The sequence below is a fragment of the Papio anubis genome, chromosome 6 (genome assembly GCF_008728515.1).
Source record: "Papio anubis isolate 15944 chromosome 6, Panubis1.0, whole genome shotgun sequence".
In the NCBI taxonomy this organism is placed as follows: Eukaryota; Metazoa; Chordata; class Mammalia; order Primates; family Cercopithecidae; genus Papio; species Papio anubis.
The window spans coordinates 144712422-144727986 of record NC_044981.1 but is presented as its reverse complement, the minus strand read 5'-3'; the positions used below and the strand labels follow the sequence as shown (position 1 = coordinate 144727986).

Here is a 15565-nt window from a genome sequence, read left to right as displayed (position 1 = left end):
ATCTGTCCAGAGGAATAGAAGTCATTACATAAAAAGCACTTGCACATACATGTTTACAGCAGCACAATTTGCAATTGCAAAAATGTGGAATCAGCCTATTAACCAATGAATTGAAAAAGAAAATGTAGCGTGCGTGCGCGTGTGTGTGTGTGTGTGTGTGTGTGTCTGTGTATGTATACCATGAAATACTACTCAGCCATAAAACGGAACAAAATAATGGCATTCATAGCAATCTGGATGGAGTGGGAGAATATTATTCTAAGTGAAGTAACTCAGAAATGGAAAACCAAACATCATATGTTCTCACTTTTAAGTGGGAACTAAGCTATGAGGATGCAAAGGCACAACAATGCTACAATGGATTTTGGGAACATGGCGGGAAGGGGTGTGAGAGACAAAGGACTATACATTGGGTACAGTGTACAATGTGTAGGTGACAGGTACACCAAAATCTCAGAAAAAAAACACTAAAGAACTTATCCATGTAACTAACCACCTGTTCCCCAAAAACTATGGAACTAAAATTGAAAAAAATAAAGTAAGCACTGATGAGCAAGAAAAAAGAAAATCATGGTGATCTGCTCTATGACCACTTGAATGGGAGGCTCAAAACTAAGCTGAGTAGATTGAAAGAGAAGGCTAAAACCACTGCTGCCACTATGCAGCTCATGGATCTGTACCTCTTCAATAAATTAGGGCTAGCACATGTCCTACTTAATCATGAATGATAATAAAATGGAATAAGATAAAATACGTGAAAATACTTTTAATAAAGGCAGAAAGATCAGTGTTCCTGTCTGTATATTTGGCTTTTAGCTTATTATTCTGAATCAAGGGCTTCAGTTTAATAACTTAAGTTGCATGACTATTAAAGATAAGCCACCTTCATTTACCAACCCTTTATGCCCAACATGCCAAAAAAAAAAAAAAAATGAAATCATAGATTCAATAAGGAAAAGAACAGTTATTTGGTGTACACAATTGATTTTTAAAAATATTTTACTATTTGTTATAAAGATATACAAGAGCATTTCTATCCTCAAAGAAAATCCTTGGATTTCTGCCGATAGCAGAAGGCTTCTCAAAAGTTACGACAAAATTAATCACCTCCACATAAGTGTATATATAACCTTGGTATGACACCTGACAGGGTAAATGACAGACAAATAATTATATGCTGATGAAATGTTGACCTAATTCAATTTTATTACAAATACCTACTTTTTCCTCCAGTTTCTTCTTCTCTTCACTAAATAGGCTTAGTCTTTGTTTGAGAAACTCATTAAGCTGTAAAACTTCTTTCTCAGTAGATGCAAGCTTTTGCTCAAATTCCCCTTGTTGGGAATGGGAAACTGATTCCTCTGAAAATGGTGTCTGGAGTGAAGTGTTCTCATATTGTGGCTGTGAGGAAAGAAAAAAGGAGGTAAGACTTTAAAAGTTTGTCTTGAACAAATGTGAAGAAATTGGAAATGAAGTACAATATAAGGAGTGCATATAGGCTGCATGAACAGACACACCTTGATTTAAATTCCAGCTCTCTTGCTTCCTAGTTATGCACTATAATTAAAGCAAATTATTTATCATCTCAAAACCCCAGTTTTCTCATCTCTAAAACAGAAACAATAAAGCCTACTTTGCAGCGTTTTTTGAAGAAAGATAAAGTATGTAAGGTTCCCAGCATATAGGAGAAACTTCATGAAAGACAGCTATTATTTGACTTAAAAGTATACTTCAACATGTAAATAGTACTATATATATATTAATCATATAAAAGTGAAAGTTCTAAGTAAATAAATAAAAACTAAAGAAAAATGTCTTCACAGGTAATCATTTCCAGCTAATACTAAAATCAATATGCACAAATAGAATGTTTCTCTAACTAGAAAGATCGATCCACGAATCGGGGATTCTTGTCCACCTCAAAGTGTCCATCTTATATTCCCTATTGCATAGAAAAAATGGCACAAAATAAGCACTCACAAAATAATTGTTGAATGAATAAATGTATTATTGCTTCTATGGGCAAAGCTTTGAAGGAAATTCTTTTCAAAGGGAAGATATTCCCTCTCCTCCATGTAGATTAAAATCTGGAAGAGGAAGGCAGGAAATATAAATATTCCTTCAAACAACTCAGCATGTGGTTAAGTGCTGTAAAAGATATCAACAAGGTACTGCAAAAGCAAAAAAAGAGGTTATTTTTCCATTTATTTAAAAAATATTTACTAAGCACATACGTTAGGCATTGTGCTAGGTGCTGGGGATTCTACAGTTAATAAAATAAGATCCCACTAGTTTAATGTGTCACACACAAAAAGACCAAAAAAGAGACAATGGAAACTAAGTGCTAAGATAGTTACATGTGCAGTAGCTAAGGGAGGGTGTTACAGAAGTAAATTTGAACTAGGCCTTGAAGAACTGACACTTTCCCAAAAGGTAAGCATGCAATTCAACCATTACATAAATAGCATTTATCAGGTCCAGGCTATTTCAAAGATGGCAGACTCACCCTTTACAAACTCAAATTTTAATCAGAGGCATAAGAGAAGCCTTTAGATGATTATCATATAGAATAGAATGAATATGGTAGCCAAATAAAGGCCATGTTAAGTACAAAGTATTGAGAGGAAGTAGAATACATGAAGACATTGAGCGAATGACGAAAAGGCTTTTCTGGAGAGGTGGCTTTTGAGACGGATTTTGAGAAATAGGGAGATTCTGGCAAGAATGGAAAAAGGAACAGGCATTCTAGAAAGAACATTTTTTAAAAGGTTAAAAAGAATATACAAAGAATATCTTGTCATGTTTATAGGTTACAAGTGGGCGGAATAAAAGGGAAAACTTACAAATGTAGGTCGCAACCTTCTTGTAGAATTCCAGGAATTGTGAACTTGGCTTTGTAAATCTCTATATTCCCCGGCATTCAGTCTAGTGTCTAGACTCTCAGCAAGTCTGATGAAAGGGAAGAGAAGAGAGGAAAAAGACAAGAGAGTGCTAGAAGAAATAGGACAAAGCTAGATGCAGTGAACAAGATTCACTGAGAATGAATATGGATGTATCATTTAAAGAAATTATTCTAACTAATTTAGCTGAAAAGAAACAAGGAGCTGAAATAGAGCATGGAGAACAGAATGAAGAAACTGGAAGCAGGGTGAGAGGATTTAGAAAAAAGGATTGTTTAAAGATGTGAATGGAAAATTAATGTTAAAGATAACCAAGGTTTAAGATTTTGTCTAAGTAACATGGAAGATTATATTCTGGGCAGAAGTAAATATAAAGAAGAACAGTAGGTTATATAGAAAAATAGGTTATACTTAAGCAGATATACTTAATATAATTAGAGTCTATGATTATGATTTCATTTGAACATACAAGTAGAGATGGACATCAGGCAGAAAGGTAGATATGGAACTCAGGAAGATGGCTAGGCTATGAAACTATAAAAAGTTAATACAGACTTCCAGTTTCTAGCCCGGAATGTAAAGAGATCAGAAGTCACCACTTAGTCCTAAAAAATAAAATAAAAAGCTGAAAAACCTGAAATATCAACAAGTCTTCTAAAATCTGTGAGAGAAATGAGGTCACAGGGCAAACTACTGTCTTCAAAACTGGAAAAAAAAGGATAGGTAGAAACAGATGATCATAACCTAATAAAGCAAAACCCCATAAGCAGAAGAGCCAGGGTGGGAAAATTTGTAACTAATGAATTGCTAGAGACTTGCTGTAGACAAATCTGAGAGTTAAAAATTCCATGGGGACCCAATCACACAGGAGGCTTCCACAGTCTGTGAGTTTTACCTCCAGGAATACTACAAGATCTTCAGTGAGTACCAGAGGAAAATCCCCTTCTGTTTCTGGCAAGGGGAGGGGAAAAGGAACCATTTAAAATATGCCAGAGCATTCTGTTCTTAAAAATGCCTGCCCTCAGGGGAAATTATATTACCAGAGCCTAAACTGCTGGTGTTTTATCAGAGCTTAACCTAGTTGGGGTAAACGAAATAACCCAACTCCAGCCAACTCCAGCCTTCCACAGAGAGGAGGGTTAATACACAAATCAAGCTCCTTTGGCCTTCCCTGTGGAAATACCAACTCCATTGCCCTCCTGCCATCCTGTCCCGCCTAAGGGTGGGGAAAGATGAAATCTTAGAAAACTGAAGTTCAGGCCCGGTGCGGTGGCTCAAGCCTGTAATCCCAGCACTTTGGGAGGCCGAGACGGTCAGATCACCAAGTCAAGAGATCGAGACTATCCTGGCTAACCCGGTGAAACCCCATCTCTACCAAAAAATACAAAAAAAAAACTAGCCGGGTGAGGTGGCGGGCTCCTGTAGTCCCAGCTACTCGGGAGGCTGAGGCAGAAGAATGGCTAAACCCGGGAGGCGGAGCTTGCAGTGAGCTGAGATCCGGCCACTGCACTCCAGCCTGGGCGACAGAGCGAGACTCGTCTCAAAAAAAAAACAAAAAAAGAAAAGAAAACTGAAGTTCACAATCCAGAGGAACAAATTCACCAAAAGACTGAGACCTAATCACAGGACTATAGAATACTTCCCCTTCCCTGCACACTTTACCACTGCATTACTGAAGCTCTATTTACCACACTTATTAAACCTTGGACATCACGTCTACTTCCTACAAAAATCGCAAGACATGCAAAAAGGCAAAAAACACAGTTGAAAGAGACTGAAAAGCATCAGACACAGAGTCAGATATGGCAAAAATGTCAGAATTATCAGACCAGGGATTTTCGACAACTAGGATTAATAAGATTATGATAGAAAATGTAGACAGTATACAAGAACATACAGATAATTTAAGTGTAGAGATAAAAATTCTAAGAAAGAATAAAAAAGAAATGCTAAAGATTGAGAACACTAACAGAAATGAAGAATGTCTTTGAGGGACTCAGTAGCAGAGTAGACCTGGCTGAGGAAACAATTCCTGAACTTGGGGATATGACAACAAAAACTTCTAATACTGAAAAAGAAAGAAAAAAAAAAACCCCAAAACCTTAAAAAACAATATACAAGAACTGGGGGAAAACTACAAAAGATGTAAATACATGTAATAAGAATAGTAGGAGAAAAAATAGAGAAGGGAACAGATGCTATATTTGAAGGAACCATAACTATTTCCCCAAATTAACATCAGACACCATACTATAGATCCAGGAAGGTCAGAAAACACCAAGTAAGACAAACACTAAAACAAAACAAACAAACAAAAAACAAAACTGCAAATAGGCATATTACATTTAAACATCAGAAAAGCAAAGATAAACTCCTGAAAAAAGCCAGGGTAAGGAGAAAACCTTAATAATAGAGAAACAAATTACATCCAGCTTTGCCTCAGAAACCATGCAAACATGGAAAGTGTTGAGAGAATCAAACCAGCAGCCTAGAACTCTGACCTCAGGGGTCCCCGGCCCATGGCCTATTAGGAACAGGGTTGCACAGCAGGAGGTAAGCAGTGGGCCAGCGAGTGAAGCTTCATCTATTTTTATAGCTACTTGCCATGGCTAGCATTACCTCCCAAGCTCCGCCTCCTGTCAGATCAGCTGCATTAGATTCTCATAGGAGTGTGACCCCTACTGTGAACTGCGCATGTAAGGGATCTAGGTTGCACGTTCCTTATGAGAATCCAATGCCGCCTGGTGATTTGAGGTGGAGCTGCGGTGGTAATTCTAGCACTACGAAGCGAGTGCAAATACAGATTAACATTAGCAGAGAGGTCTGACTACACAGAGACCATAATAAATCAATTGCTTGCAGATGCATATCAAAACCCTATCAGTGAGTGACAAGTAACAATTAAGTTGCATCTAGTGGCAGTCTTTGTAGTGGCAAATGAGTTGATGTACTTCAATTATACAGTTGCATCTGGTGGCAGGCTTTAAGCTAGAATCCAACACTTACTTTAGTCTGAGTAAGGCCTGCCTATTATTTGATTTCCCACTTCCATCCGCGCCTCTTTCCCAACTGTGCACTTTTGTCAGTCACAGTCTCGGTAAGCCCACAAGCTAACCCTAGCTAAAATGAATAAAAAACAAATGTTACTGGAGAGCTGCTTCGAAAGAAGGACAGACTCAATGATGAGAGAGCAGAAGACTCTTAAGACTGCCCACAATAAGAAAGCTACATTTAAAAGAGAATACCAAGAGTCCTACTTAAATGATGGGTTCACTGCAACAGGAGATTCACATTATAGATTTAACAGAAGATCCTGAAGAACCTAAAATGACACTGAGTGTGGCCCTACTGGGAGTTGAGGCCTCCTAGCATTTGATTATGTATTACGCACATTTCCATTCTTAACTTAAAAACGCTTTCACAAGATACCAAATACTGGTAAATTGTGTTTTTTATTAAACTTTAGAACAGTGAAAACAAACGAAAAACACCTTCCTGGAACTAATTATAGCAAGGTTACAGGATACAAGGTTAACATACAAAAGTCAATCATTTTCCAGTATGTCAACAATGAACAAGTGGAATATAAAAATTCACTACCATCTATATTAGCAACCAAAAAATAAGATAGGTATAAATCTAACAACATATGTTCAGGATCTATATGAAGACAACTATAAAACTCTTCTAAAAATGTTCTAAGAAGAACCAAATAAATGAATAGATATTCCATGTTCATGGATAGAAGACTCAATACTGTGAACATGTTGTTTCTTTCCAATTTGGTCTATAGATTCAACACAATCCCAATCAAAATCCTAGCATATTACTTAGTGGACTCAATGAACTGATTCTAAGTTTATACGGAGAGGCAAAAGACCCAGAATATCCATCACAATATTAAAGGAAAAGAATGAAGTTTGAATAGTACTGACATTACCCAACTTCAAGACTTATAATAAGACTACAGTAATCAAAACAATGTGGTTTTAGTGATAAAATATAAAATTAATCAATGCAACAAAATAGAGAGTCCAGAAATAGGACACATAAATGTAGTTAACTGATTTTTAACAAAGAAGCAAATGCAATACAGGGGAATAGACAGCCCTTTCAACAAATGGTGCTGAACAATTGGACATCCACATGGAAAGGAAAGAATCTAGACACAGGCCTTATATATTTTGCAAAAATTAATTCAAAATGGATCACAGACCTAAAATACAAAACAATAAAACTCCCAAAAAAAGTAGAAAATCTAGATGACCTTGGCTATGGCAATGATGTTTTAGATATAACATCAATGCTGAATCCATGAAATGATGGACTGATAAGCTGGACTTTATTAAAATTAAAAACTTTTTCCCTCCAAAAAACAATGGCAGGAGAATGAGAAAACAAGCCACAGAACAGGAGAAATATTTGTAAAAGACACATCTGATCTAAAAACAAACAAAAAAACCTGTTATCCAAAATATACAAATAACAGGTCAGGCGCAGTAGCTCACACTTCTAATCACAGCACTTTCGGTGGCCGAGGCAGGTGGATCACTTGAGGCCAGTAGTTCAAGATCAGCCTGACCAACCTAGTGAAACCCTACATCTCACTAAAACTACAAAAATTAGCTGGATGTGGTGGTTTATGCCTGTAGTCCCAGCTACTCAGGAGGCTGAGGCAGAAAAATCGCTTGAACCCAGGATGTGGAGGTTGCAGTGAGCTGAAATCGCATCACTACACTCCAGCCACGGCAACAGAGAGAAATTCTGTCTCAAAAAAAGAAAAAAAAAAAATCACATCTACATAATGAATCCTCCATTAAAAAACAAATAATACTAGGCCTACAGAACTTCTAGAGAGCTGAATATGTAGAAGTTCCCTCCTGAAGGGTGGCACCCCTGGAGATGGCATGGAATCTCTGCATTCCTTATCTCATACCTTCCCCTATGTATCTCTTCAATCTGGCTGTTCATCTGTATCTTTTCTAATATCCTTTATAACAAATGGGTAAGTGTAAATAAAATGCTTCTGAGTTCCAGCAAGTTAATCAAACCCAGGGAGGGGGTTATGTGAGCTCTGATTTATAGCCAGTTGGTAAGAAGCATCTGGGACTTGAAATTAGCATCTGAAGTGGAGGGCAGTCCTGTGGTAGTGAGTCCTCAATCTGTGGGTTCTGACACTATCTCTACACATACAGTGTCAGGATTAAATTAGAAGACAGACACCCAGATGGTGTCTGCTGAAGAATATGCAGAACTGACTGCTTGGTGTGTAGGGAAACAAATACCATACATGTGGTGTCAGAAGTACTGTGCTGAGTGCAGAGTAGAGTGGGAAAAATGCATCTTTGGTTTTTCCTATATCACTACAGCTGCTTTACATATAATTGCCAGAACTTGGAAAGTATCAAGATGTCCTTCAGTAGGTGAAGGTTGTGCATGTATGGGGATATGCAGGATATGGGAAATCTTGGTACTTCCCATTTAATTTTGTAGTGAGCCTAAAACTGCTCTAAAAAATAAAGTTCATAAATTTTTAAAAAGTTAACACAGGTGGGGCTGGGCACAGTGGCTCACATCTGTAATCCCAGCACTGTGTGTGTGTGGGGAGCGGGGACAAGACAGACGGATCATGAGGTCAGGAGTTCGAGACCAGCCTGGCCAACACGGTGAAACCCCATCTCTGCTAAAAATACAAAAATTAGCTGTGTGTGGTGACACGCTCCTGTAATCCCAGCTACTCGGGAGGCTGAGGAAGGAGAATTGCTTGAACCCGGGAGGCGGAGGTTGCAGTGAGCCGAGATCGCGTCCCTGTACTCCAGCCTGGGTGACAGAGTGCGACTCCGTCTCAAAAAAAAGTAAACATGGGTGCTTCTACTAAATACAAATATATGCATTCCTGGAAAATCATGCACTAAACTGCGATATATCCAGAAAGTGGAACATTGCTCAGTACTAAAGAAAAATGAACTATCAAGTCATGAAAAGATATAGAGGAAACTTAAATACATACTACTAAGTGAAAGAAGCCAGTTTAAAAAGAGATGGTCTGAATAGTATGTACTACATGATTCCAATTACATAACATTCTGGGAAAGGCAAAACCATAGAGACAATAACAAGTTCAGTGGTTGCTAGGGGTCCAATGGGTTGAACAGGCAGAGCACAGAAAATTTTTAGAGCAGTGAAACTACTCTGCATGATATACTATAATGGTGGATACATGTCATTACTAATTTGTCAAAACTCTTAGAATGCACAACACCAGGAGTGATCCTAATATGGCTTTTGAGTGTCAATGGTGTGTCAATATAGGTTCACTAATTATAAATAATGTACCCTAAGATACAAAATGTTGATAGTGGGGGAGGTTGTGCGCATGTGAAGATATGGAGGATATGGGAAATCTTGGTACTTCCCATTCAGTTTTGTAGCAAACGTAAAACTGCTCTAAAAAGTTAAGTTCATAAATTTTTTAAAAGTTAACACAGGTGCTTCTACTATGACGCAATATAGACATTCCTGAAAATCACGCACTAAAAATAATAGGGCATATGGAACGAATAGGATTAAAAACACTCAATTCAAACTGATGCAATTTTAACTAGTGTACTAACAAAAACCGTGACTCAGGAGATAACTTGGGACAGTCTGAACAGGTGGTCACAGTGATATTTAAAAACCACATACACACACAGTCAAAATGCTGGTGGTACTTTAATTAGAGGTCTGGTGGGTGTTCAGATTGAGGTAGACTCTGTGATACAGGGGTTGCCATGCAGGTGGAGTAGGAGGGAACATAACCTGGCGTGAACTGAAAGTCTATAAAGAAGGAAGTGCACCTCTCAAGGAAGAGCACCCGAAGGGCAGGTACTCTTTTACAATTTTCTTATGTAAGCTGGAAAAAGCTTCTGCTAATATAGTAGGTAATCCTAAGCCTTTTGCTTTGCTGGCCAAATACTTTAATTTTATTCACAATATTGTAACTCCCCTTGTCTAGGGAGTTGAGGGGGAACGTACTTATGAACCAATCTAGAAAACTTAGCAGACATCATTCTCCTATTTACCAATTGTGTATGAGCAAATCTGCACCACAGAAATGTGTTTTGTAGCAAGACAAGCTGTAGTTGAAACTCTATGTGAACTTAATCATATAGAAAAAGAAAAATCTGAGGCCAGATGTTTTAATTTCTACATTTACTAACATCTTTTCAGCCTTTATCTGCCTTCTCTGACTTTTATAGAACTGTTCCCTTTCTGTGGAAAAAGCCTTGCTTGCTTTCCTTTCTAGAACAACTCCCTTTAGGCTCCTTCACAAGTTGTGCTCTTCTGCTACCTTCTAAAATGCTGCTGTTCCCTGTCTCTAGCTCTGGATCCCATTTTCCTCTCATTGCACAAACCCTCCCTTGAACACCTGATCATGCCCAAGGCTTTAATAACCACCCACCTAGATTGACAACACCTAAATCTCTTATCTCTGGCTCAGACCTGCACCCACAAATATTACCCTCATTCTTAACCCCAAATTTACAATGTGTAAGTTTAACTCACTGTTTTTCTCCTCTAAACAGATCCTTAACATGGTAATCTCTATAAACCAATCAATTGTTGGTGTCTGAAACTAGGCAATCATTCTCTCACCACATTAAATGTCATTAAATCTGGCCCATTTTACTAAGGCTTGGCCATACAGATGTTTAATCAACAGTCTTCTCCTCATTCTGACCACTAGAGATAAAATTCAAATGTTCACACAACTTTTGGACTATTGAGACAGCTTCCTGACTGGTTTCCCTGCCTCCAATAACATCTATCTTAAATTCAATCTCTATTATGCCATCAGAGTAAGCAAACTAGGACACTCTAGAGAATGAAAGATGGCACTATTAGTAAATTTATTAGCACAGCAGGCATAAACTGGGCCAGCCCTAAGCAAACCTTTACACCTCAGGTCATTGGTAACACTTGGCCCTTGCTTACCTCTTCAACCACATATCTACCACTACCTTTCTCTCATATTACATTTTATCCATACAGAATAATTTGTAGTTTTCCAAATGCATTATACTTCTCCTCATTCCTTTAAGCTTCTCCACATGCCATACACTATGCCTCAAACACTACTCCTTCACCCCCTTCACCTGGCTCAATTCGTTTAGTTCATCAGGTTCTCAAACTAGATGATCACTTTCTACAGGAAGCCTGGCCAGGCCTTTGGAAGACTAGCTTCTATATTCATAGTTGGAGCTCCCAAAGCATTTCATACATAACCCCTGTGGGAATCGACACACTGCAACTATCTGTTGTCTGTGTTCTCCATTAGACTACACATTCCTTGAGGGCAAAATCAGCTTCATTCACATTTCTATTGCTACACCATAAATGGAACCTTATCCATAGTTAAGATAAACAATTTTTAAGGAAATGGATAAATAATTTTTTTGATATACTCTCTCTGTAGGGTTTTAGTTCCAAAAAGGCAGAAACCATTATTTGCTTTTGTGTCCCCAGAATTTAACATATTAGACGTTTAATGCTTTGTTGAAGAGGCTCATTTGTAAAGGTGGGACTCCTTTTATTAAATGTTCATTAACACAGATTTGGTGGTAGAAACAAACCAACTGAAGAAGAAATAGAAAAAAAATGATATAAATGGAAAGAAAAAGAATAAAATGGAAAGAAAAGAAATGATGAATCAATGAAAGTTAGTAATAGTAACTATTATTTGGTTGGTCTTTCCAAAGTTCACATATATACAGAAGAGACCTCTTTCTTCTTCAATTTAAGTAAAGAAAAAGGGTCCTTCATATTTGGTTTATTCCACGAAGGTCTGTTAACCACAGATGGAAATTTAGGTACAAATGGAAATACAAACTACTCCTTGGTTCTACCAATCTACCATTAAAACTATCCAGAAAGTTTGGATTTTAAAATAAAGACATGGTTCTCATTCTCTACCAATGAGACTGAGTGATATCCACTTCTAAGGTCATCTTAATTGTAAGGTTAGTCAAATTTTCAATAAGCAAATAGAAGTTACTTATTAAGAGTATGTTTTCCATCTATAAATTAATTTAAAATTATTATTTTTATTTTACTAACTGACTTATTTACTCTAGAATACACATTAATTTCAATAATTATTATTAAAAGCATAATTTTGTCTAGTATCCATAGAATTAGGATATGTTATGGATCAGAAAAATATGCCTATACAAAATGTTATGCATAAAGAATTAAATCATTCAAAGATCCAAGGTTAAAAAAAACCCTTTGCTAAAGAAATATTTTACTACTATATCTGTTGTTTCTTCTAACCCTCACCATTTTATTGGCTCTCTGTATCTATCTACTGATAAAAGTTTGTCTTATATATTTATCATACCCATTTAGTATTTAAGATTTTCCTTGTATTCTCTTTTATGAATTGCTCTCATCTTTTAAAATTAGATTTCTCAATAATATTTCACTTCTTTACATACTTCAAAATCCTAATATTTTAAACAACCCCTTTGACATATCCTTTCAAATATTAATATTTTTATTTGTCCTTGCACACTGACTTGGAGAGCCCTCTACTGGCCTGATGCTGTGTCAAAAGAACATTTGCTTCATCCTTCAGATACTTATTTTTTTAACATGCTTTCAGTAATATGATAATTATATAATTAAAGCCTTTATTCAGAATGACAGAATGTTAAAGAGAAATTGAACCAGTCTACTAAAATGCTGTTATCAAAGCAAGATACACTACTTCCATAGTATAGAAATACCATTTTCAAATAACTGTACATTATTCTCAGTACTGCACTATAAAGCCTTGCTATCATGTGACAGAAGTCCAAGATGAGACCAAATTGTAACATGATGTATTCATAACTAAAGTATAAAAGGCAAGTTGGAATCTCTATGTTAAATGCCTCTGGCCTCAAGTAAATCTGATAGTTATTTTGTCATCAATATTTCCTGATTTTAATATACCAATGTCTCTAGTATTTCTAAATGACATATGTGAAGATGTAATGAAGGAAACAACTGCACTTAACTTAAAATCCAGGAAGATCTTAATGACGAGAACAACAACAACAACATCCACAAATATAAGTATATACCACCACAAAGTCATCAGGCCTCACTTTAGATCCCAATAAGTATGCCAACAGTTTTTTTCTTTGGGAAATAAACCAATATAAAGTTTATATCAAAAAAACACGGAAACAAGTTTTAAGTAAAGCTCTTTTAAAAACTGGGTAATAATTAGGGAAAGTAGCCATTCCAGCCATATAAATTTTGTTAACGGGCCTCATAGACTCTATATCTGTGTTCCAATTAGACTATACTCTCCTTATGGGCAAAATTAACCTCATTTACATTTCTATTCATATGGCATAGACACTGTCTTACCTACAGTGAATGCAAATAAATTGAGAAGGAATAGACAAACTTGTTTTCCTATATGGTCTCTCCCTCTGTAAGTTTTGAGATCCATGTAAGCAGGAACTATTTTTTACTTTTGTGACATCAGAATTCAGCGCAGTGGATGTTAATTCATTGTTTGGTTAAATATGCTCATTTGTAAAGGTGAGATTCATTTATAAAATACTCATTAGAATCAGACTTCATGGTACAAAAAATTACATAGAGGAAAGAGAAATAACAATATAAACAGAAAATATGACAAAATTGGAAAATGTATTTTCAAATTAAATTATAGACAAAGAGCTAATTTTCTTTACATATAAAGGGTTCCAAAAAACAATAAGCAAAAACCGAAAACCTAATATAAAAAATGAGCAAAAGATATGAAAAGAAAATTCACAGAAATGTGAATGGGCCCTTAAATTTATAAAAAGAAATGTAACATCACTCTTAAGAGAAATACATATTAAAACCATATGACCATAAGGAGATAAATCTCTCCTGTCTTCTATATAGACCTACTAGAAGGGCAAAAATCCAAGTTTAATAACACGCTCTGTTAGCATGGCTGGGAGTTGGGGAGTGGGACAGTAAGGGTTCTTATACACTGCTCTCCTAAAGAGCAATTTGACAGTATCAGTAAAAGTCACAAACTCAACACCTAGAAATTTCACTTCTGGAAATGTAACTTACAAGAATATTTGCATATGAGCAAAACAATATTTATAAAAGGTTATTCTTTACAGCATCATTTACAATAACCCTAAACTGAAAACAACTCAAATTTTGATGACTAGGGGACAGGTAGAATGAATTATGCTATCTCCATAAAATGGAAAATTGTATAACTGCAAAAGCAAGGGAAAGGGGTATTATCTAGGTAAAGACAGAGAAATAACCATTGTGTTTTATATAATTTTATATAATATTTTTAAAAAGCAAGGTGCCAGATAATGTACATATTCTTATATTTTTTTAATGTAGAAGAAGGATAAAATACATTTGTATCTGCTTGTGATATGCATCAACTAAAACAACTACAAAATCCTTTGCAATCTTACCTGCAAACTAGCCACATAAGAATCCTCACAATTTACATAATGTCCTAACATGGCATGTTGAGCCCGTAATTCATTATCCCTTATCCTCTCATGCAGGTGGGTAATTTGTTGCTTCTGCCTGCAAAACATAAATCAAGGTCACATTATGAGTAATAATTTTCTAATAGTTAGAAAAACCTTAAGGAGCCTAATAATTTTACATAAGAATTTAAAAGTATTATCAATTTAAAAAATCATAACAGACAATCTTTTTAAAACAAAATACCATGTATAGAATTAGGTAACAATGTATTTATACTGTAGAGTACTTCTACAATGTGGTCTTTTGTAGAATATTCCTCTTAGATGCTAACAGTCACACCTTGCTTTCTTCAACAACTCATAGCTTGCTTTAAGCAAGTTATTTAAATTTCTGTAAATACGTATGCTTATAAATCTTAAAACTGTTTTGTGCCAGGCATGATGCTAAGAGCTTTGTATGAAGTATCTCTCAACTTCAAAAATTTATTAAGTCTCACAATGAAGTTTTGAAGGAGAGCTTTTAAAGAATAATAAAGATAGTATGAGTAAACAGCTTGGTGTTTTCCAAAATTACTTACTTGTTTTGGAACAAGTAAGTTGTATGTTTCAGGCTGCATCAAAAGACCTTGTTCTACTCAGGATGATTCCTAAAATTTGCTAACCTTTAAGAAAATCTACATATAGAACATTAAATAGGAGATAAGTTAGGAGAGATTAGTCATATAACACTTTTCAAATAATTTAAAGCTTTACCAAAAAAAAAACCAAAACAAAACAAAAAAAACCTTTCCTTTTCCAGCCAAGGTGGAGTAGCAGGCAGGGACTAGTTTTGCCCTCATGCCTGAAACAATTTTTTAAAAAAGACAAAATATAGGAAGTGAAGACTCAAGGCACTGGGCCATCAGGCAATTAAGAACAGAAATCTCGCAGAGACAGGTAACTAAAGAGGTGGGCCCTATGACTGACTGCACTTGCTGCTAGAGTGTTTTCAAGCCCCAGCACAGGAATGGTGGTCTGCCTGAACTGAAAAGACAAAGCTGAGAATCTGGAGAAACCAAGGCAGCTGTAGTGAGTTCACAGTACTGGATGACCCTTGGGCATTCGGTTGAATACTAATTAATACAGGCATGAGGAAACCACTGAAAGTGTGTGTAGAGTAGAAGGGCA

The 15565-nt window shown here is 36.2% G+C and overlaps 1 protein-coding gene and 1 long non-coding RNA gene across 17 annotated transcripts in view; one reads left to right on the top strand and one right to left on the bottom strand.

Annotated features, from left to right (window-relative positions):
* Positions 1-15565, bottom strand: part of CEP85L (centrosomal protein 85 like) — a 238224-nt gene that overhangs the window by 30098 nt on the left and 192561 nt on the right. For all 11 annotated transcript variants that reach the window (XM_021937935.2, XM_021937937.2, XM_031667467.1 and 8 more), the window contains 2 exons: positions 14378-14495; positions 1222-1401 (listed from right to left, as the gene is read on the bottom strand). In XM_021937935.2, the coding sequence (XP_021793627.1) occupies positions 1222-1401; positions 14378-14495 (298 nt within the window). The remainder of the gene's footprint in view (positions 1-1221; positions 1402-14377; positions 14496-15565) is intronic.
* LOC103884073 overlaps positions 1-15565 on the top strand; it is a 63904-nt gene that overhangs the window by 23359 nt on the left and 24980 nt on the right. For all 6 annotated transcript variants that reach the window (XR_646530.4, XR_646528.4, XR_001902203.3 and 3 more), the window contains exon 3: positions 1308-1423. This is a non-coding gene — a long non-coding RNA (uncharacterized LOC103884073). The remainder of the gene's footprint in view (positions 1-1307; positions 1424-15565) is intronic.